This window comes from Thrips palmi, unplaced genomic scaffold, assembly GCF_012932325.1.
Source record: "Thrips palmi isolate BJ-2018 unplaced genomic scaffold, TpBJ-2018v1 HiC_scaffold_18, whole genome shotgun sequence".
NCBI classification, from domain to species: Eukaryota; Metazoa; Arthropoda; class Insecta; order Thysanoptera; family Thripidae; genus Thrips; species Thrips palmi.
In genome coordinates this window covers 19508912-19532466 of record NW_023144627.1, presented here as the reverse complement: position 1 = coordinate 19532466, position 23555 = coordinate 19508912, and the positions used below count along the sequence as shown (strand labels likewise).

The 23555-nt window shown below is 57.1% G+C and overlaps 1 protein-coding gene across 1 annotated transcript in view; it reads right to left on the bottom strand.

Moving 5' to 3' along the window:
* Nucleotides 1-20933, bottom strand: part of LOC117644767 (metabotropic glutamate receptor 2-like) — a 112894-nt gene extending 91961 nt beyond the window's left edge. The window contains exons 1-2 of the mRNA XM_034384383.1: nt 20916-20933; nt 20479-20799 (exon numbers count right to left, since the gene is read on the bottom strand). Of these exons, the coding sequence (XP_034240274.1) occupies nt 20479-20799; nt 20916-20933 (339 nt within the window). The remainder of the gene's footprint in view (nt 1-20478; nt 20800-20915) is intronic.
* Nucleotides 20934-23555: the final 2622 nt, after the last annotated feature.

The window sequence follows — 23555 nt, the reverse complement described above, 5'->3', positions numbered from 1 at the left end:
TGAATTCAATCCATCTGTTGTTGTGAGGGTGGAGAAAATGTCTTGTCACCCGGTAACCGGTATTTTGCAAGTGTTTTTTTTTTTTTTTTTTTTTTAGAGTCCACCAACCGGCTAGGGCGTCTATTGCCTCTGGCAGGTCAAGCAATGCATTTCAGCGCCAGTCACACTACGGGCAGAGTGTGTTTTAGAGCTGAGAGAACGATTGGAAGTTGACGGCGCCTCTCTCTCTCTCTCTCTCTCTCTCTCCCCTCTCTCTTCTCTCTCTCTCTCTCTCTCTCTCTCTCTCTCTCTCTCTCTCTCCCCCTCTCTCTCCATTGGCCCAACACGACGCCCCTCTACAGACAGGTCCTTGGTCCGTGCGAGAAAATAAGAGCACGTACGTCCACTGGCAGTGGGTCCGGACTGGCACATTTCCGGTCCCCCTCCCCCCTCCCCCTCCGTCCCCACGAGCCAGTTCTAATAACAATGGAATACACGGGGCAGGGCGGAAACTGGTTACACGCCTTCTCGCGCGGCCGACTCGGGAAAAGGGGACGGCGATAAACGCTCTTCGGCAATTAATCAAAACGACTGTGTTTTTCTTTTCTTTTCTCTGGTGACCGAGGTACGTTTGAGAAAGAAATCTGACAGGAAGGTGTGAGCTCTTGTAGAGCGCCTTGTATCAAAATTGTTATTTTTCGAATATTAATTTTATAATAAGGGAAACCTTGTTGTTTGGGTGCATTGCTGATCGATTGCGTTGGTCCATGCAATTTTGTTTTATTCACGGAGAAAAAAACGGAAACGATCATTTCAACGACGGCTTGCTGGCGCGCGTGCCTGTGACGTCATTCGGCGTGTCGGAGTGTCACGCCACTGACATCTCACTCACACGTCCAGGCAAAAAGAAATATTCACAAATAAAGCCGTGAAAGGTCCGTGGCATTCGAATCCATGGCCTCGACGGTTTCTCTCGGGACAAACTCCGACCTTTAATAACAGCGGGGACGGTCAAAACGTCAACAGAATTTAACAGCGGAATTCCGCTCTTAACTCGCACACCGGCCGCGGAGAGAATCTTTAAATTAAATCACCTTTGTTCCGGCGGGCCTCCGAAGTAATGAGATTGACTGGGATGCAGCCGACACACAGTCAAAAATGTTCATTAAAGGGAGAGCTTCCCTCCCCCCCCCCCCTCTCTCTCTCTCTCTCTCTCTCTCTCTCTCTCTCTCTCTCTCTCTCTCTCTCTCTCTCAGGCTCGCTCGCTGGACATCGAAGCGCCACTATGTCGCCAAGGCAGTGGCATGGTAAAGGGAATCGAATATTTTATTTCATTATTTTCACAGCGATCCGCAAAAGAAACAGATGCTCTGTCAATGCGACTGGGCAAATATTCCATTACTGTAAGGGCGACTTGGCCGGCGCCGGCGGAACCCCGGGGACCTGGGGGGAGGGGGAGGGGGCGAGAGGGGTGTGAGCCCCAACTCGGATGGCGCTGCCTCAGCAATGCGCCCCACCCCTCACCTACGCGCCCTGGGCGGGCCTGGGCGGGCCCTTCTCCCCCTTTGGGGCCCCCTTTGGGCCACCAGACCCCTGCCTGCCCCACGCGGGGCCACGCAGGGCGGCGCAGGGGCCCGCGGGACGAAGGCAAAAAACAGAAAAACAAGGAGACGGCAATGCAATGCGAGCCCGTTGCGGTGGCGGCCCGCCGCGGCGCGCGGACTTACCGTCGACTGCCACTACTTGATGTGGTCCGCGTGCCTGGGCCAAAGGCCAGCGCCACCGGCCACAGAGAGAGAGAGAGAGAGAGAGAGAGAGAGAGAGAGAGAGAGAGAGAGGGGAGGGAGGGAGGGAGGGAGAAGGAAGGGCAAGGAGAGAGGGCTCGCGCAAAACAAGCCCTGAGCGTTGCCGCCGCTGCCGCGACACGAGATACGGGTAATTCCCCCGCAAGGTGTCCGCCCACGCACTCCTTGGCCACGGCAGCAAATGGAGCGCACTGCCCTTTCACGGTGATCGACGGGGAGGGGGGCTGAGAGGGGGGAGGGGTCGGCCACTCACCGATTCCTTGCGCAATCGTGCTCAAGTCCGCCAAGTACTCACTGCGGCGGTGCCGTCCGGCTCTCTCTCTCTCCCTCTCTCTCTCTCTCTCTCTCTCTCTCTCTCTCTCTCTCTGCCACTGCTCCCCACCCCCTTTCGCCGCACTATTTCATTTACGACTCAGCAGCCTAAGCCGGTGCGGTCGTCCCGCGCCGCGTTCGCGCCGCGTTCGCTACAAGTTCGCACTCTCCACAGCGCGGTCGCGGCGGCCGCGGATCCACTGCGGATGAGTGGCACACTGTGGCACACCCAGCCCGACACGACACGGAGCACTTCCGCTACAGTGGGCCGGAAGACCGGTGTAGGAGGCGAACTGTACCCGTCGGCGCAGAGTACCCCCGGGTGCACAACGCCTAGGGCCATAGTACCCTGGGGTACATGACGACTAGGTTCAATGTACCCAGGGGTACAATGCCCTAGGTGCCAGGCGAATTGTCCCCCGGGTACAATGCGGCTAGGCGAAATGTACCCCGGGGTACATTTTGCCTAGGCTTATTGTACCCCCCGCCGGCCGGAGGAGGATGCACGTCGCCTAGGCGCAATGCACCCCCCCCGATACAAAGAGCTAGGCGAGGAGTATCCCCTGGGCCCGGGCCGGAGGGGATACAAAAAGCCTAGGCGCAATGCACCCCCCCCCCCGGATACAAAAATCGAAAAAAAAAAGAAAAAAAAGGGGGGGCCCTTCTCCCCCCTCCGCACACAGGTCGGAGGGCCGCCTGCAACTTCGGTGGATGGGGGGAACCGGTGCTTTACAGGCGGCGACCCCAGGGGTTCTCGTCTGTATATGGGCCGGGCTTGAAGGGCGGGTTTGACAGTCTCTCTCTGCCTTGAGACCCTTTGTTTTTCGCGGGGTGGTCTGTACCAAACACCCCTGTCCGGCGCTCTCTCCAAACATACAGCTTGTTTAAGGGCCAGCTTCAAAGGACTTATCATCTCCTCCCGACGAATCAGGAGGACCCACCGCGACCAATTACGGGTGGCTGGATTGACGGATCAAATACTCCGTCGCTCCAGTGCCGAGGCCAACCCGCCGAAGCGCAGTTGCTTTTTAGACACCCCAGCGGAGTGGCCAGGTGAATGTGACTCTGACCACTACGCTATCAAGCTTGTACGTCTGGCGTCGTGTTGGACGACGGGTTTGAGTTGCAGTGGAAGGAAGCCAGTCGAAAAATGTAATGAAATGATGGGAGTCGATCCCAGGACCCTACTCCCGGGACCACACGACTTTTGCCGCTCGCCCACCACGGCCCATGACGAATGGAGCGGCGTGAGGCGGGCTCTTGACGCGACAGGAATGGACCGCCCCGGTCAAAATTTCACAAGAAGTTTGGGGAGTCGAACCGCCGACCTCAGCACGGAGAAGCGACGCCTCTACTCCCTAGACCACCACGGCACATGCAGTCGTTGGCTGAAGTCACGGTTTTCAACCACACTGGGCGGGCAGAAAAATTTAAATGTTAATTTTTGTTAGGATTCAAACCCCCCGACGTGTGGGACTGTTCTACACGGCTCCGCTCTGATGGCCTCGAACCGTTCCACAAAAGAAGGAAATCGAAAAAAAAATTGAGATGCCGGTATTCGAACACCGCACTGTGCAAATGTTACAGACGTTCGATCGCATTTGCACAGTGCGGTGTTCGAATACCGGCATCTCAATTTTTTTTCGTTTTCCCTTTTCTTTTGGGGAACGGTTCGAGGCCATCAGAGCGGAGCCGTGTAGAACAGTCCCACACGTCGGGGGTTCGAATCCTAAAAACATTAACATTTAATTTTACTGCCTCCCCCAGTGTGGTTGAAAACCGTGACTTCAGCCAACAGACTGCATGTGCCGTGGTGGTCTGGGGAGTAGGGGCGTCGCTTCTCCGTGCTGAGGTCGGCGGTTCGACCCCCCAAAACTTCTTGTGAAATTTTGACCGGGTCGGTCCATTCCTGTCGCGTCAAGACCCCGCCTCACGCCGCTCCATTCGTCATGGGCCGTGGTGGGCGAGCGGCAAAAGTCGTGGGCCCCGGCAGTAGGGCCCTGGGATCGACTCCCATCATTTCATTACATTTTTCGACTGGCTTCCCCACTGCAACTCAAACCCGTCGTCCAACACGACGCCAGACGTACAAGCTTGATAGCGTAGTGGTCAGAGTCACATTCACCTGGCCACTCCGCTGGGGTGTCTAAAAAGCAACTGCGCTTCGGCGGGTTGGCCTCGGCACTGGAGCGACGGAGTATTTGATCCGTCAATCCGCCACCCGTAATTGGTCGCGGGTGGGTCCTCCTGATTCGTCGGGAGGAGATGATAAGTCCTTTGAAGCTGGCCCTTAAAAAAGCTGTATTTTGGTAGAGAGCGCCGGACAGCGGGTGTACATTTGGTACAGACCACCCCGCGAAAAGCAAAGGCTCTCAAGGGAGAGAGAGACTGTCAAACCCGCCCTTCAAGCCCGGCCCATATACAGACGAGAACCCCTGGGGTCGCCGCCTGTAAAGCACCGGTTCCCCCGATCCACCCAAGTTGCAGGCGGCCCTCCGACCTGTGTGCGGAGGTGGGAGAAGGGCCCCCCCTTTTTTTTTCTTTTTTTTCTCGTTTTTTTATCCGGGGGGGGGGTGCATTGCGCCTAGGCTTTTTGTATCCCCCCCCGGCCGGCCGAGGGTACTCCTCGCCTAGTCTCTTGTATCCGGGGGGATGCATTGCGCCTAGGCGACGTGCATCCTCCTCCGGCCGGCGGGGATACAATAAGCCTAGGCAAAATGTACCCCGGGGGACGTTTCGCCTAGCCGCATTGTACCCGGGGTACAATTCGCCTGGCACCTAGGCGCATTGTACCCTGGATACTTGAACCTAGTCGTCATGTACCCCAGGGTACTTTGGCCCTAGGCGTTGTGTACCCGGGGGTACTCTGGGTCGGGGGGGTACACTTACACGCCGACACGCCGAAACGCCATACGCGCTGAGCTCCAGAGTCGCTCGAACCGGGCGTGTGACCCCCCCAAAGGGTTCCTCGTTCGGAGAGCAATCCGTTGGTGGGGTCACACGTTCGGTTCGAGTCCTGTTTAGCGACTCTGGAGCTCAAAATACGTCTAGAGCTTTGGCCGCCTCCACAGGTCTTCCGGCCCACTGTGCGGCCCAGCTACCGCCTTGCATCCACCCTTGGCGGACACTTTCTCCTGTGTGGTGATCTCCGCCTGCCTTTTCCTTGGCCGCCACCGCAGCCAATCAGAGACGCCGCTTCGGATTCGCGCGGAAACGAAGCCGCCTGATTGGCCGCAGAGATACGGCCATCCAGGGCAGCCAGCCGCGGGTCAGGTGACGGGGACGGCAAAGACGGAGCGGTGGAGCGGCGGAGCCGAGAGGCGGATTCACGGACTCGCGGATCGAATCCAAACGGAGTGCTTACCCCACATTTGAGACGGCGCGCCAGCCAGGCCCGTCTAGCGCATCCGGGGGATTAGAGAGAGAGAGAGAACGGGAGAGAGAGAGAGAGAGAGAGAGAGGGGGGGAGAGAGAGAGAGAGAGGGAGAGAGAGAGGGGGGGGAGGCCTTATACGAAATGAAAGCGCCACATCGCGTCGTGTCCCGCGTCCGCGACACTCCCGCAGTCCTCACCGTATTTTGGCAGAGTAATCGAAAAATTCCAACGCTAATCGCATTGCAAGGTGTTCCCATTTTCGTAACTGGACTGACTTTAGGCAGCCACTGCATCTAATCTAGGGCGGCCAATCATTCTTCCTCAACGGGTGGGTACTCTTTGGGCCTTCCTTTAGAACACCTTTGTTACGGAGTGCGATTGGCCGCCTTAGTTTGGGAGCGGTATTGCAGCAAAGTTTGTCGAAACGGTAACAAATGTGTAGAAATCATCGTTTGGGCTGACTTTAGGCAGCCAATGCATCTAATCTAGGGCGGCCAATCATTCTTCCTCAACGGGTGGGTACTCTTTGGGCCTTCCTTTAGAACACCTTTGTTACGGAGTGCGATTGGCCGCCTTAGTTTGGGAGCGGTATTGCAGCAAAGTTTGTCGAAACGGTAACAAATGTGTAGAAATCATCGTTTGGGCTGACTTTAGGCAGCCTCTGCATCTAATCTAGGGTGGCCAATCATTCTTCCTCAACGGGTGGGTACTCTTAGGGCCTTCCTTTAGAACACCTTTGTTACGGAGTGCGATTATCCGCCTTAGTTTGGGAGCGGTATTGCAGCAAAGTGTGTCGAAACGGTAACAAATGTGTAGAAATCATCGTTTGGGCTGACTTTAGGCAGCCTCTGCATCTAATCTAGGGTGGCCAATCATTCTTCCTCAACGGGTGGGTACTCTTAGGGCCTTCCTTTAGAACACCTTTGTTACGGAGTGCGATTGGCCGCCTTAGTTTGGGAGCGGTATTGCAGCAAAGTTTGTCGAAACGGTATCAAATGTGCAGAAATCGTCGTTTGGGCTGACTTTGGGCAGCCACTGCGTCTGATCTAAAGTGGCTAATCGTTCTCCCCCAACGGGTAGCTGGTCTTTGGGCCTTCCTTTAGAACACCTTTGTTACGGAGTGCGATTGGCCGCCTTAGTTTGGGAGCTGTATCGCAGCAAAGTGGATCAAAACGATAAAATTTTACTTTACCCAAATATACCGTATAATACAGTAAAATACCGTATTTTACCGTTATTTACGTAACTTTGAATCTTACCGGTATTTTTACATCGCTACCTCGGACATGGGTTCTTGGGAACTCCTAAAAATATGAACACCCCGGGGCGCGCTGGGAGCCCCGTCGAGTGAATACTCTCTCGACGCAGCGCTATGCTTGCGTAACGTGCCGCTTAATTCCTCATACTCCCCCTTCCGACGCCGGATGAAGAATCGCCGAGTGGAGCAGCTCGTTTTGGCGAGCGCGCTGCAGACACACTGTTACAACTGGCTAAACGAGTCAGCGAGACGCGTCTATGCTCCACTTTGTTCTCATTCCCCGCCGCGTTGCCACCACTGTATCGCCCCGCACAGTGGGCAGGCAGACCGGTGGGCGGCTAAAACCCCGGACGCGTTTTGAGCTCCAGAGTCGCTAAGCGGAGCTCGAACTGAACGTGTGACCCCACCAATGGACTGCTCTCCGAACGAGGAATCCATTGGTGGGGTTACACGTTCGGTTCTAGTCCCATTTAGCGACTCTGGAGCTCAAAACGCGTCTGGCGTTTCGGCCGCCTCCACCGGTCTTCTGGCCCACTGTGAGCCGCCAACTCGCATGCGGCCGCCCACATAAAAGCGCCGTAAAAAAGCGCCGCTTTTATGGCGGGAAAAGTGTCGACTTTTGGGCGCGAGCCGCGCGAGCCGCGTCGGCCCTTCGGGTGCCCTTCGGGACCCGGGCCGAATCCAGCCGCCCGGCCCAGCCCGACGGGGAGGAAGACGCGGGAGGCGGCCTTGGCGCCCAGGACGCTGCCGCGCCGGGCCGCCCCGACCGTGATAGGTTATAAACTGCCGTGGCCTAATTTATTACCCAGCAAAAAAAAAAAAAAAGAGCAGCGAGTCGCAGAAAACAACTGACGGCAATTTAGGGCCAATAGCAGCGCGCGGCAGAGCGGCAGAGCGCAGGTACTTGCCCGGGGGACGTAAACAGACACACACCAATACCGAGAAAGAATAAAAAATGGAGAGGAAGGCGCGAAACAGCCCTCCGAAGGGCGCGAAGCAAGTTCGGACCAATAAAGCAGCGAGATGCAGTCGTTTCGGAGTCACCTTGGGTGCAGGCAAACAACTACGGTGTAAGTGGCGCTGGCTTGCGCTAGCTTGCGCTAGCTTGCGCTGCCTGGTGTCCCGGTCCCGCGGGAGCGGCGTGAGTACGCGAGCGAAAGCATTTAGGGAAATTGCCGAGGAAGTGAAAGAGACAAAGACAACGGAAACGACAAAAAAAACGTACCGACATTTTATTTCACAATATCGTACTTGATTAAAAAATAATTAATTAATGCAGTACCAGAATTTTTTTTACGACTGGCCCACAGACGTATGAAAAATGACATTATTTCCTTTTTTAAGGCAGGGGAGCAAGCATGCCAACACCCATCACATGGCACTGGCGCCCCGTCATGGCACTGCCATTGAGAACGTTTAACGTGGGTACTTTTTTTTCTTCTTCCATCTCGCTCTCTCCCGACTCGATGAAACGCCCCACACGGAGGGTGGCTCAACAGATAATCCAGAGCGGGCGGCAAGACTACCAATTTACCTCCTCTTTTTTTTACTTCCCCTCCACGTGCGTGTGTTGCTTTTTTTACCTTTTTCGTTCGCAATGGGTGTCGACACTGAGTCGCCCATTCGTGTCGATCGATTTAAATCTAATTACGACAACACAAGGCGAGCAAGGTTAAGCCGGCAAAGAGCCCTTTTTTGCCTGCGCCGGCGCACAGTGGGCCAGAAGACCGGCGGAGGCGGTCGGAATCCCGCACGCGTTTTGAGCTCCAGAGTCGCTGAATGGGTTTAGAACCGAACGTGTGACCCCACCAATGGATTGCTCTCCGAACGAGGAGTCCATTGGTGGGGTCACACGCTCGGTTCGAGTTCTGTTTAGCGACTCTGGGACTCTAAATATGTCAGGGATTTTGACCGCCTCCACCGGTCTTCCGGCCCACTGTGTGTCGGCCCAAATTACCCTCACAGAGCAGCACAAAGCAATGAGGACGGGACTGATAAATACAGTTAATTTTTTCATCAGTGCTATACGAAGTACATTCAATGTGACATTTCATTTTTCAAAAGATGAAAAGTGGGACTGGCTAAAAGCTTCTTTCTAAAAAAATATTCCTTTTTTTATTTATTTTTTTATTTTTGAAAGTCGCGAAACGTAAGGGAAAAGTCTATTCAAGGGGATTGAAATGCCGAATAATGACTCCTCCAAACGACAGAGAACCGTCTTTTAACTTCCAATCACACTCCCCTGTAATCCCGACATGGACCCGAATTGCTGACGCTCGTCACCAACCCACAACAGCAGAGCGATCTGTCTCTCTCGCACTCGTGGAGCACCTCGCAAGGGTGCGAGAGAGACGACGCGACTACGCTCGGAATCAGCATGTGCTTGTTACCACAATCTCCGACACTCCAGGAGGCTGTGTAAAGGTTGCTGCCCCCCAAAGGGCGGGGCCCAACCAACCACGCAACGGTTTGCCTCCCTCCCCAAGGCCCGGGGGGGAGAAAAAAGGAGGGAGGGGAGAGAGAGAGAGAGGGGAGGGAGAGGAGGAGAGGGGGGGAGAGAAAGAGAGAGGGGAAAAAGGGGGAAAACCCCAAAAACCTTTAAAAATGTTTACATTCCAGGAATCCTAGGTGAGAAATATCTGGAGCTTTGCGGTCGAGAAGTTGCCAGGTAGGCAGAGGCTGAGGTTGGCAAGTTTTTACAGTGCATCGCGGGACGCTATCCGTCTACCAGTGTGGCGCCGTAAGCAGCTGCTTCTTGCCGCGATCCGCCGAGCCGGCGTCGTCGCCCTTCACAACTTTCCCCCCACTCGACCCGCGAGGGGGCCCAAGGAGCCCCCGCAAGGGGCACGCGAGCACACATACTCGACATGTGCTCTCGGCAAATTGACCGTCTCGGCGACGACTCCAAGGCGCTCTCTCTCTCTCTCTCTCTCTCTCCTCTCCCCCCTCTCTCCACTGCCCTCCCCTCTCTCTCCCTCCCTCCCCTCCTTTCCCCCTTTCTCCCCTCCCTCTCTCTCTCCTCCTCCTCTCTCCCTTTTCTCCCTCTCTCTTCTCCCTTTTCTCTCTCTCTCTCTCTCTCTCTCTCCCCTCCTCTCTTTCTCTCCCCCCCTCCCCCTCTCCCCCCCTCCCTCCCTCCTCTCTTTTCTCTCTCTCTCTCTCTCTCTCTCCCCTCATGCCGGACATTAAGAGGAAGCCCTCCGAGCGCCAAGTTTCCAGAACTCCAGTCAAGCCACTCACGCACCTCGTAAGCCGCTCCGCGCCCCGCGGCCGAGCAAGAGAAGAAGCACCGCTACTTTCATTTTCAAGCTTTGCAAAAGTTGAAAAGATTGAGATGGATGGTGGAGAGCGCCTCGCGGGTAGGCAGTCGGCGGGGACGCGACGCGTGGCCGTGCTGCGTGTTGCCTATCGCCTGGTTCGCAGGCGCTAGCCGTGACCGCGCGGGCGAGAAGTCAAAATTCTGGACGCGTTCTGAGCTCCAGAATCGCTAAATGGGGCTCGAACCGAACGTGTGACTCCACCAATGGACTGCTCTCCGAACGAGGAGTCCATTGGTGGGGTCACACGCTCGGTTCGAGGCCCATTTAGCGACTCTGGAGCTCAAAACGTGGCTGGAGTTAGGGCCGCCTCCACGCAGTCCTCCGGCCCACTGTGACCGCAATAAGATCAAACATATAGACGCGATTCCGTAGGAAGAAGATAAAAACACCGTCGTCAACTCGAAAATAAAAATCTGTCTCATTCGCTCCACGTGGAGCGATTCTCCTTCCATAATCTTGGAATTATAAATTCCCGGAATACCACGACGCTTGTGGGCCGAACAGGTTGGGACTCAATGCCAATGTCATTCTTCACAGCCTTCGCGGCGGGGTGGAGTTGGCACCGCCAGACACGCCCGTGGTTTCGTCTCACTGTGTCGCCCCGCCCCGCCCCACCCCGCCCCGCTCGGGCTATATGAATAAAGTTGTGGCGTTGAGCTTTGTGCGCAACTCTGCCTGATAAACTCCAACGTTGTCAGGCGGTCTACATCAAACCGACGCGGGAGAGGCCTCTGCGGCGGTACTCGCAGCCGCCCCGCCCCGCCCAGCCCCGCCCCGCCCCACCCCGCCCCGCCCCGCCACGCCGTGTCAGCGAGGCAATCTAGGTAAAAACAGGTGGGGTGTATTATTTAACAGCGTGACTACGCGACGATTAAATATGTATCGAGACCGGGTTTGGCGCGGTTTGCTCGGTTCGCCGCTGCTTCGGTTTTGTTTGCTACGACCCTCAGCCCTGGGCCCTCACTCGCCGGCCGCGCTAGTCGCGTTATTACACTGTAAGAAAACACCGGGAAACAGCTCAATCTCTTAAATATCCGACCCGTTGCGGTGGACTTCACCCAAAAATATGACTTCTTCGATTTAGAAAATATAAACTTTTCTTGGTCTTTGCAAGAAAAATTTTCGTAATCCAACAATTTTTTTCTTGAATGAAGAAAATTTTTCTTGTGTCAAGATTTTTTTCTTACAAAAGACGCGCAAATTAAAAATTTAGAAACCAGTTTTCCGGGTGCATTATTAACGAAAAGAACACAACTTTGAATAATTTAGCAAGCGATGCAGTTCGTAGGTTAAGTGTTTCATTATATATCTGTGGACACTTTCAGCTGTTTCATTTTCTCAAAAAATAAAGTGTTTCCAGTGTTGTCGTTGTTTTTTCAAGTGAGTTCGCGTCGACGTTGCTTATTAAATTCGCAGCAAAAAAAAATAGTTTCCAGCCCCGGAGGCTTGTCCGTTCCGCAGAGGGTCTGCTCCGAGAGGATTACCGCTGGACGAGTGTAACGCCCGTGTTATGAGAGAAAACGCCTTAAAGAAGGGCGGCAAAAACAATACGCCCCCCGCGGGGCCCCGTGGGAAATTCGCCGCCCATTACAAGCGCTGCACTGCCAAGCAAAGGACCGGCACACAGTGGGCCAGAAGACCGGTGCAGGCGGACAACACTCTAGACGCGTTTTGATCTCCAGAGTCGTCAAATGGGACTCGAACTGAACAAATGACCCCACCAATGGATTGCTCTCCGAACGAGGAGGCTCACACGTTCGATTCGAAGCCTGTTCAGCGACTCTGCAGCTCAAACCACGTCTAGCGGCGAGAGAGAGACAGAGACAGAGAGAGAGAGAGAGAGAGAGAGAGAGAGAGAGAGAGAGAGAGAGAGAGAGAGAGAGAAGGACGAAGCAGGAAACGAAGCGAAAAGGGTACAGGATGTGGGGAGAGAGGATGTGAGGGTCATTTCCAGCCGAGTTCTTTCCAAGGCCGGCCTGCCGTAGGAATTAGAGAGAGACAGCGAGAAAACAACACCGGCCCATCATCGCGGCGAACGGTATCGAAAACAACTCGCCGAACACCCACGTCGGACAGTCCAAGTCCATTGCCGCGGAGCTGTCAGAATGAACAACTAGAACACGTGCTGGGAGAAAGAGCCAGCGAGAGCGGTGGGAGTATGATGCAGTGGGTTACTACACTAGGCAGAGGGGAGAAAAAAAAAACGTAGCCAGAGAGCCAGACGCAGTCACAGAGAGAGAGAGAGAAGAGAGAGAGAGAGGAGAGAGAGAGAGAGAGAGAAGATAGAGAAGAGAAGAGAGAGAGAGAGAGAGAGAGAGAGAGAGAGAGAGAGAGAGAGAGAGAGAGTGAGAGTGAGAGTGAGAGAGAGCGCAGCCAAGGCACAACGCTTCACCTCTGCGGAATACAAATGCCACATACATTTCACCGAGTTTCGACTCGCGAGGAACAAAGACTCTTTCACGCGAACAAGCGCGCGAAAAATTAGATTACGCGGGGGAAGTCATACATGGACGCAATGGGCGTCGAGGCGTACTCACAAAGGCACGTCGGTCACAAACAAATCAAATGTCGCGCGCAAACTTACGGGGGACAAATGTGGCGCGTCACAGCCATTTGTTTTGCGAGCGCGCCGTGAAATTTCACTCCTCAAACACATTCCGAGCGATAAATCTTTCGCCAGTTAAATGGTTCGGAGGGAGTTTGTTTCCGAGAGCGGCGGGGATCGTTCCCCCGAAATCGAAACCAGCCCCGCCAGGCGGATTTTCAAAGGAAACGTGCCTCGACGCAAAACTAACAGCCACACGCCAAGTGAATTTGCCGAGTTTGAGCAGCGGGTGCCAAGCGCAACAAGAAAGTCTTCCAAGTCCCTTCCTTCCGCTTTCCGTCCCTGCAGCACTCCGGGCGGGCAGGGCCTCACAGTGGGCCAGAAGACCGGTGAAGGCGGACAAAACTCTGGACGCGTTTTGAGCTCCAGAGTCGCTAAATGGGACTCGAACCGAACGTGTGACCCCACCAATGGATTGCTCTCCGAACGAGGAATCCATTGGTGGGGTCACACGTTCCGTTTGAGTCCTGTTAAGCGACCCTGGAGCTCAAAACGCGCCTTGAGTTTTGTCCGCCTCCACCGGTCTTCTGGCCCACTGTGGGCCTGTGCCTGCCTGGGCGGCCTGGGCCCCGCGGGGGGAGCAATGAGAATAAACAGCCACAAGCGAATAACTTAAGTCCTCGCCGACAGAGGGCCCATTATTTTAACATCCGAGGGCGGTATTTGAACCCGGGGCCCGACGAGGCTCGTCCACGGCACGCTCGGCCGCCGAATGGACTCGGAATGGTTAACGCAACATTAAGGGACGGTGACCCGCGGCCTCCGGATCAATGAGTCATTTAGCCGTTACCAGTGTGGCGACACGGGTGACGAGCTGCCGAGGGTTCACAGCGATCACAGCGCGCCGCGTCAGAGCGGTAAACACGGCAGACACTGCCGAAAATCAAGCCAGTTGGATTGGGAATACAGATAAAGATTATCCGAAAAAGTAAGTCGTTGGAAAATTAGATGCCAACGTGACAACGTGTAAAATTAAAGGAGCTTGATTTTTTTCCACTGGTCCCGTTGACGCGCACCCTTTGGTCCACAGTGCGATCGGGTGACCGCTGCCTGGCAGGTGAGCCAACTAAGCCCCACACCGACATAAAGGCCGCGGGGTGCCGCGGGGTGCCGCCACGGCGTTGAATTGACAATCAGTGCGGCCACCACAGCCAACCGAACGCCGGCCATAACCCTTTGCTAAAACACGATCATGCCTCTCCCTTCCCTCACACTCACTCACACACGCTCTCGCTCGGCAGTGTAGAATCTTAATGGATATTTGACGATGTTCTTTGGAGGCGGTGAGGGTACCCGAAAGGAAAGCACACGCAGTTCCTGATGGACCGCGGCAACACAAACAGAGGACCGGCAATAACTCAAACATGAATTGGCGGCATCGGCCATCTCCCCCAACTACCTGGCGACACTTGGCGCGGCCAACACGGTCTCACACACACACACACACGGTCTCACACACACACACACACACACACACACACACACACACACACACACACGGCAAGAGCGCAGCAGTTCGGTGCGGCGCCCCGCTCCCGATATCTTCTGATCGCAATTTACATATCAAAGGGACGCACCGGCCGCGGAATCCTGCGCCCTGCGCCGCGCGCGCCCTCGTTTTCGTCGAAGAAGAAGAAGAAGAAGAAGAAGAAGAAGAAGAAGAAGAGAAGAAGAAGAAGAAGAAGAAGAAGAAAAAGAAGAAAAAGAAGAAGAAGAAGAAGAAGAAGAAGAAGAAGAAGAAGAAGAAGAAGAAGAAGAAGAAGAAGAAGAAGAAGAAGAAGAAGAAGAAGTAGAGGAAGTGGTGATGGTGGTGGAGCTGGAGGTGCGAGAGGGGAAACATCAAACTTGTGTTACACTCGGGTCGCTCGAGAGATCTCTTGGAGGAGGCCCATTTTTGCCTTGATTAAATTTGCCGTACCGCATCACATGGGCCGTTGTTCCCGGCGAGCTTGTGAACCAAATTCTGCAACTAATTGGGTCGTGACATGCAAGCCTGTGCGACACCTTGTGGGCCTGAAGGGCCTGGGGGCCTGGGGGGGGGGGGGGGGGGGGGGGGGGGGTGTCTGAACGTGCAACACGGCCATGGCAGGGAAGGGCCAGGCCAGGGCAAGGGGGACGTTTCCACGTGAAGGGCTCCAGGTTAGACCTCAGCTGGCTAATTTGCACCCGGATCTTATTAGGGCAAGAGGAAAGAAACCACGAGGCAGGAGAAATTATTATTCATTTCGAGAAGTAGGAAGCTCTCAGCCCGCCACCGAGCACAGTGGGCCAGTAGACCAGTGGAGGCGGCCAAAATCCCGGACGCGATTTGAGCTCCAGAGTCGCTAAATGAGACTCGAAGCGAAAGAATGACCCCACTAATGGATTCCTCGTTCCGAGAGCAATCCATTGGTGGGATCACACGTTTGGATTGAGCCCTGTTTAGCGACTCTGGAGCTCAAAACGCGTCTAGAGTTTCGGCCGCCTCCACCGGTCTTCGGGCCCACTGTGCGAGCACAGAACGCCGAAAGCCTTCGGATCGCAGACGACTTCTTGACGTCGCTGAAGTGACGTAAGCAGACGCGGCGCGGCCCCCTGACACGTACGCGACACATACGCGACACATCCAGATAAATCGAATGGAAATGTATTCCAAACGGGGCGACGAGCAAAAACGGGGCAACGCGGTGGTTCTGCCGCAGGCCAGAGGGGTAGAAAAAAAGGGGTGGGGGGGGGGAGAGTCCCAGGCGGCGGGGCGCTGGCGGGGCGCTGGCGGGGCGGGCCCCGCATCAGGTCGTGGCGGAGGCGCAATGCACAGCGCGCCACATTTCGACAAGATGGCGAGAGAACCGTTTGGCAGGCACATGTCACACCATGCAGCGTTCAAGCGAGGGGGGGGGGGAGTGAAAGAGAGAGGGGGAGAGGGAAGGAGACGGGGAAAGACCGCGCGCGCACCTGCCTGCCCGCGCGCCCGCCTACCAGATGCCAAACTTTACTTATTACTCGCTTGTCCACGACGTCACATGCGCATGTGGGAGTGTGTGGGAGTGAGAGTGGGAGCGAGAGAGGGGGGGGGGGGGTGAGCGGGGGCTGCCCCGCGCGTTTCCCCTGCTGAGCTAGAGGGACGCTTCACGACGGCGGTGTGACCTACGACTCCCACCTCCCAAATCAAAGTCTTAAACGCCTGGAAAGTAAGCAAGCAGAGAGCGCTACGAGTGCGAGAGAGACGGAAGGCGAAGCGTGACGCACCGCCGCAACCTCGGGCGTGAAGAATACCACACACACACAGTGTACATGCATGTTGGCTCTCTGAGGCCGGGTCCATCTCCAAGACGGCAAACATTGTCACAAAGCAACACTCCGCCGCCGCCGTTGGCACCCCGCCCTCTTGCCCTGCCCACTTGTGTGGCGGAGGAGGGGCGGGGGTGGGGTGGCGCCGAAGGAGGTGGGGAGGGGGGCTTAGCTAGTAAACAAGTTGCCACTGGAATAATCACAGCCGCCACTGTCGCAGATGAATCGTAGTCCAACAACAACAACAACAAACACGCTGGAAACACACTTTCCAATGATAACAAGCACGCACATCGCCAGCGCCGGGCCGATCAGTGTGGGGCTTCCCGCCGCTCTGGCGAAGCTTCGCCGAAGACCCCGAAGCCGCGACATCGAAGCCTCAGCAGCACGCAACGTCGCACACGACCGAAGCCGTTAAAAACAGCGTTAAAAGTAAACCCATTTTTTCAGTGCACTTCGAAACCGTTTAGAGAGCTTGTTTGCCCTCGGGCACGGAGAATGTCTGCCTCGAAACAGCCTTACTCCTCACGGGCTGACAAAGCCCCACTTAGTCTGAGCGAATGAGGGCGAGGGGCCCTCGATGTGAGCCGTAAGTACAGCGACCAAGTTCCCCGGATCTTTGTTGCGTGCCCTCAAATCTGGGCGGAATCTCTCTCTCACACCCGGGGGGTCGCTCCGCAAGGGGGGGGGGAGGGGGGGGCGTCGGAAGGTGGGCAACTTTCACACCGATTACGTTCCCTCCGTCCGGACCCCGCCCCCATCCCCCCTCCTCATCCCGCCCCGGTACTCCCGGCCGTCTGCCCGGGCCGTCACACGCATTTCGAGGGGCCCTGGCCACCCTGGCCGCCCTGGGGCAAGACGCAAGAACTCTGCGTTTAGAGGGGGGGGGGCACTGGCAAAACTTTACGATATCGTCGTGACAGAAATAATGATGGCGGGAAGTCTTTCTTCGGCCCGATTTACGGGTGTCCCCCCGCGGAGCCGCGGTGGAGCCACCGGACTGTCCGTATGTTGGGCCGGGGGGGGGGGGGGGACCGCGAACGCCAATCCGACATGGCCATGCACGCGCATTCATTTTATGTGAGTGATAAGAATTCAAGTTTGTTCCGAAAATTTTCAGAAGAAGTCTCTTCCTCGTGGACACGAAGACTCCCCCTTTCGAGGTGAAGATGACTGGGCCTGCCACTTGGCGGGCCTGCCACCCGCTTCGGCACCCAGCAGTGCCCTCCCTTCTATCTCATCCCGGAGTGGGGACCATAACGCTCGCAGGTTAGGCAGCTCAATGTTACGTGAAAAGTGGACGCGCGGCTCTCCCGCCTCGGCCGCCCTCAGCCCGATTCCGGCGTCGTCATCACATATTACCCGAATTCCGCGCGCGATCAGCCCCCCCCCCCTCTCTGCCCCCCGCCGTATCGAGACGCCCGCTGAACCAGAGAGAGAGAGAGTGAGAGAGAGGAACAGAGAGATGCTCATTGCATAGATGGAAAGCGAACAGCGTGTGGTTAAATTGGCGGTGAATGGAACAACGCCTGGACTAAAGTGACTAATCAAGAAAAGGATTGCAAAACAAAAACAAAAAATGAAGAAGCGAAAACGAGCGGTGAAACTACCAGACGCAGTACACGGCAGCGCCATCGGCAGGAGGGCACCCGGCGAACGCGAAAAACAAAACATGGTGCAGTACCTCGACACAGCAGCCAGTGACCCGCAAAGCAGAGCAGGCACGCCTCACTCTTTTCATACCCCGCCCGTGAACCGTGCCCCACTTTTTGGTATTGAGGGCTCCGGGGGTGCCGTTCGGGGGCCCCTGTCCTGAATCAACCATTAGGTATTCCAGCTCCGTTCACTCTGGACGTCCTGCATCCACCCTCAGTCCTAACCTTTCTGTATCTAATCTGATTCCAGTCTTTTTGTCACACTCCTTGCTGTACCCTGCTCTTGCTCTCCCCAGTAATTAGCTTTACATTAATTCGATTCCTGCTAACGGCACTTCCTATTCTTCCTAGTCCTGCTACTCCTCCGCGCCCACATGTCACCCCCCCCCCCCAAACCCCCGGGCCGCCATTAGCAGGTCGTGTCCCTCTTAATAATGAGGAATGGACATGGCCTGATTAAGCACCACACCTCCATTGGGGCTGAAAAGGAGGTATAGCTGCGAAAAAACAATTGGAGGAAACCGGACATTTATCACAGCCAGTGGGTGCTTTACTAGTCTTCCTTCACGGTCACCGACACACCATATTTCCTCCTATGCTTCTGAAATCTCATCTTTTTTTCGAAACGGAACGGTTGCCTGTTCTCATCGTGCTCACCGAAATGGAGTTCTAGGCCCCTGTAGAAAAAAACGGGGCGATCACAATCAATTTGTTGCTAATTCCTGCGGAGTGCGAGCGGCGCCCAAACTTGCCTCGGGGAAGATGTTTGCCGAGTCGCTGGAAACGCAGCCGACAGATGGCGCGCCGGATAATGATCCTTTACAGTGTCGGGGCATCGTCGAGGCATCTCTCGATAAATCGACACCATCTCGGCAGAGGCCGCGGCCCCATTCACAGCTTTATTCTCCGACCATTCGAGGTTTCTTCCACTCGCCACGACTCCCCAGCCTCTCATTACTGACTTTTTTTTACGAAGGAAACCTCGCGCAAGATGAGTTTTTCGAGATGGAGTGCACTTACTTCGCTGGCCCTAAAACAAGCTTCGCGCACCCGGTTTAATTCAAGTCGATACCAGCTTCGAGTCTCTCGGTACGCGTGTACAATATCGCGTAAGTCGATAAGACCAGCACCCCAAGTCCATAGTCCAAGAGGAAAAGAGACAGACTAAATGGGGTACGTTGGAAACCAATTTCCACCGTACGCTCTCCCGTAACCAAATCCTATTACTACTCCCCCGCGTCCCTCAGTGCGTACGTCACGCGCACGCAAAGGTTTGCGACAAGGCGCGACTCGGCGCCGCACGAGGCGGTGCACAGTGGGCCGGAAGACCGGCGGGGGCGGACGAAACCCCGGACGCGTTTTGAGCTCCAGAGTCGCTAAACAGGCCTCGAACCGAACGTGTGATCCCACCAATGGATTCCTCGTTCGGAGAGCAGTCCATTGGTGGGGTTACACGTTCGGTTCGACTCCCATTTAGCGACTCTGGAGCTCAAAACGCGTCGAACGTTTCGGCCGCCGCCACCGGTCTTCCGGCCCACTGTGCGGCCTAGCAATCAGTTCCTTGTTTGTGCACCCCATCACGGCGTGCGCGCCGTGGTTCGAGACTCGCTTCGCAGCGGACGCATTCAGCCGGAAAGAATTTGGCGGTGCTACCCGCGTCGCCGCGTCCCGGGCTACTAATTTGGTTCACGTCATCGCGGTTGGTGGCAAATTTAAATTGGCCGCCGCGTGAAATCGACGCTGTAGACCCAAGTAGACCCTCGGTGCCTCCGGGTAGACACTAGATCGCCAGAGAATCCATCCGCACTGGCCAATAGGCTGGCAGGGCGCTTCAGGTGGACATATCTGGATGAGGGGCTTCTCAAATTGGCCCCGAATCAAACACATCGCGAGGATGGATGGACCCGTTGGCACCTCTGCGTGTTTGATCGAATCGTATTTGACGACACGGAGTCGCAAAAACGCGCTGAACGGGTCAGAGGCCTTACACCTCGGCACACTGACAAAACCGAGGCCGGGCGGCACCGCGGAGGGCACCGTGGACCGCGAGGGGGAGCAAAAAGCAGCCCAATCGCGGGGCTTTTTATTCAAAGCAGAGGCCGCGGCTGCCAGTTACTGTGGGTCGTGATCGGGTCAGGGGTCCCCCGCGGTCTCCCGACGGCCTCGGCTCGCCACCAAGGAAAGGGCATCCTTCATCCAGTCTCGGCCGGCCGCAGCCACCACCCAGCCCACAGTACCCCTCTCAGGACTTCAGGGTTGCCTACCATCGCACACCTCGGCCAACCCGAGGGGGAAATCACTCTTAAAAACTGTGACCCGACTACTCCCTATTACGTTCTATTACGCTATTACAGAAGGCTTATTACGCTCAAAAATATCCTGATTTAGGCTAAAATCGGACCCTAAATAGGGGAAATTTTAAGATATTTGGCTATTACGCTATTACTATTACGCGTAATACCAGGAATCGGTGACCCGACTATTACGCGAGTGGTTTCCCCCTCGGGCCAACCCGTTGTTTCTGGTGTGGTCGCAGCCTTTGGTCTACTTTTTTCAGCCGACTCGTTCTGGTTCATCTCCAGGCCTCTCTGCCGGAGAAGACAGAGGCCGTCGCGGCCTCCGAGTGCCACCTTTTCATCCTGGACAGCCTCCAGCAGGCCTCCAGCAGGCCTCCAGCAGGCCTCCAGCAGGCCTCCAGCAAGCAGAGGCCGCGGCCCGCGTCACTCCAGCCACCTGGCCAATTGACGGCCTCGGCCTGGTCGCCATGACAACCATTTCCCTGCCAGGACCGCCGCAAGCGCCCCCGCAAAAACTGATCCAGCGGAGAGAGAAAATGCCTGAGGCCTTGGCGGCCAAGGACGCCAGGGCGCTGGCCTCGGCCCTAGCCCAGGGCGCTACTCACGGGGTTCATGAAGTTGCGCACGAACTCCATGGACTGCTCCAGCGCGTAGGGCGCGGACGAGCACGAGTCCAGGATGACGGCGCCGAGCGTGACGTTGGGCAGCACGGTGGGGTCGTTGTTGATGGCGTCCAGGGCGTACAGCATGGCCTCCAGCCGCTGTACGCCCTTCTCCTCCTTGACGGCGCCGCAGCCGCTGCTGCTGCCGTTGTGCTCGCTCTCGTGCATGGGGAAGATGCCGCCGAAGATGATGTCGCCGTCGATTCGGATCAGCTTCTTGGAGGTGCCCGCCGCCGGCCCCGCCATCAGCACCGCCAGCAGCAGCAGAAGCAGCAGCGGCCGGGGGCGGCGGCGCCGGCGGTGGCGGTGGTGGGGGCGGCAGGCGGACATCGCGGGGCGGCCGAGCCGCAGGCCGAGCCGAAGGCCCAGCCCCATCACACGGTCCACACGGTCGCCATGGTAGCGTGCTGCGCCGTGCTGCGCTGTGCTGCGCGGCCCTCCCGGACCTCCTGCTTGGGCCGGGGCGGTGCGGGCACTGAGAGCGCCAAGCCGGGGCCTGCCCGCCGCCAGCCAGCCCAGCCAGCCCAGCCTCCAGGCGCCGTACCAGCCCCCGCCGCCCCCGCCGCCCCCACCACCATTCGTGTCTGCTTCACCGTTCCGTGGCGTCCGTGCCGTCCGTGGCGTCCGTGCCCCGTCGGGCTGGTCCTGGCGCGCCTCGTCCTGGCCTCGTCCCTCCACCCCCGTCATCGCGTCTTCCCCGGCCTTCCCCGGACTTCCCCGGTCTTCCCCGCCGCCAAGCCGGCGTAGCCCGTCGCAAGAGCTGAGCGGTCCGTCTGCCCAACGCGCCATCCCGCCATCCCCGCCGAGGCGTCCCCGCCGAGGCGAAGTCGCGACGTTCCCATTTCCCTGCAGCCCTGCCCCGCCCCGCCCACCTGAATCGCTCCGCTGAGCCTAATTGTTTTTCCGCGAAGCGAATGGGATCCCTTGGCGGGCTTGGCGACGACGCGGCGACGCGGTGACGACCTCGCTCGGTACTACTCGAACCGAGCCGAGTGTCCCCCACCCCGCCCCGCCCCGCCCCGCCCCGCCCAGGCACTCACGCCGCGCTGGAACGACCGGCGTTAAGGTAATTGAAATTGAACGGTTCACGTCAACGTTAGAACGGAAAGAAGGGACAAAGACTAGAGACCAAGAGAGTCACCATTTAAAAAAATACTTCGGTGTTATTTCTTTGGCCACCAACCTCGAAAAGGCGCACTTGAATCCGTTTCCAAAAATCTGAGCCATTAGATTGTTTCGAAGTTAGTTGCTTCGCTCCAACCCGCATGGCGCTGCATTAGGCGCAGTGCTTGGCACGCCGGACAGACCTCTCCTACACACTCCCGCGACCACAACGGCCGATTCGCATTAAACGGGTGCCGGCAACAGCACACACACAGAGTCTCCCTGATGAACACATTCTTTTCCCGACCCCGACGAGCAACAAACGCAATTATCACAGCAAGAGAGCAAGCAAGAGCAAGCCAGAACGTCGTGCGACAAACACACACACACACACACACACACACACACACACACACTGCTAGGCCGTTGACGTCCAGACAGTGAGAAGGGAGGAGAGAGAGAACAAAGACGGGGAGAAGTAACGCGCGTTCCATCGGGCTTCCCTTGACCAGCCCCGTGACGTCTGCCAGCGCTCCCCCACCTATTCAAGCGCCGTGGCCCTCTTCGGACTCATGATTTATCATTGTGGGTACGGCCCTTTCGCTCGCCACACCGCCTGCCGCTTCGAGCAGAGAAAGACGCCAAGCGCCGCGCCAGCCAATCAACAATCAATCGCAATCAAACAACACCACAACCAGGCAGGACTCAACCGTCAGCCCGCAGTCAACCGAAGCCTCGCCTGGCTGGACACAAACCAATCAACCGCAGCAATCAGCCGCGCAGGTTAAGCGCCGCAATCAGCAGCAATCGGACGAGCGGCAACCGTATTGCTATGCGACCATGAGCGATACCCCGCACTTGCATCTCTATGACGCACGCGTCGATACCCCGTTCAAAGTGGCGTGGCTCGGCGATGATGGCTTTCTTGCCGGAGTGACACGGGGGAGGGGGCTGTTGTGGGCAGATTGGTACAGGGGGTGGGGGCAACACGCCACACCCGCTCACGGCCCGGAGTGAGGACCGTTTCTAATTAATGAACCTGCAGCTGCAAATGCCTGCGCAGCCAGGCTGGTGTGGCAGGGCGAGGCGGGACGTGGCGGGGCGGGGCGTGGCGGGGCGTGGCGTGGCGGAGCGTGGCGGGGTGCCCGAGTACATTTCTCCTCGTGGCCGCTGAAGTTAGCGGCCGCACCGCGCGCGGCCTGGCGCGGCCTGGCGCGGCCAGGAGGGCGAGAGCGTTCTCTCTCGCACCTCATTGTGGAGGCACGGGCCCCGCCCCGCCCTGACAAAGTGCCACTTGGACAGACTGGGGTTGCGCGTTGCGCGCCCAGAAGGGTGAGGCCGGGGCGGTCCGGCCACATCGAGCCACATCGCCACCGGCCCGCCTAGCCCGCCACCTTTCCATCAATTCGCTGCAGCGACGGCCGGGCTACCATCGCCTCCGATTAGAACGGACTCCGGCCACCTTTTCATGCCGCCTTATTGCGAGGACCGTCCGCGCGCACGTTGATGTAACACCCATCATGAAAAATTCAGCACGCCGAATCCCTCCTGGTTTTCCCCAGCGGCCGGGGCGGCGCGGGGGCAGCGCGGGGGCGGCAGCTCATCCTTGTCGAAATCTCGGCTGCCCTCCGGAAGTCCACCGCGGCTCGGCGAGGCCCAAACCGCCCCGCTGCTTCGCTGCCGAGCCATTCAGAAGATCGGTCTCGGTCTCTCTCGCACCCTGACGGCGAGCCCCGTGATCAAGACAGAGACCGGCTTCCACTCGGCTGGCTGGACCCGGAGTCTGGACGGGGCAGACCCAGGTGTGGAACTCGGCGCCGCCCAGAGCCTTATCTGCTCTCCTTGGTGCAGGCAAACAGCTTCAAAGGCAAGCAAGACAAAGCCAGAGGGCCAGGGGCGAGCAGCTGGAACGGAGC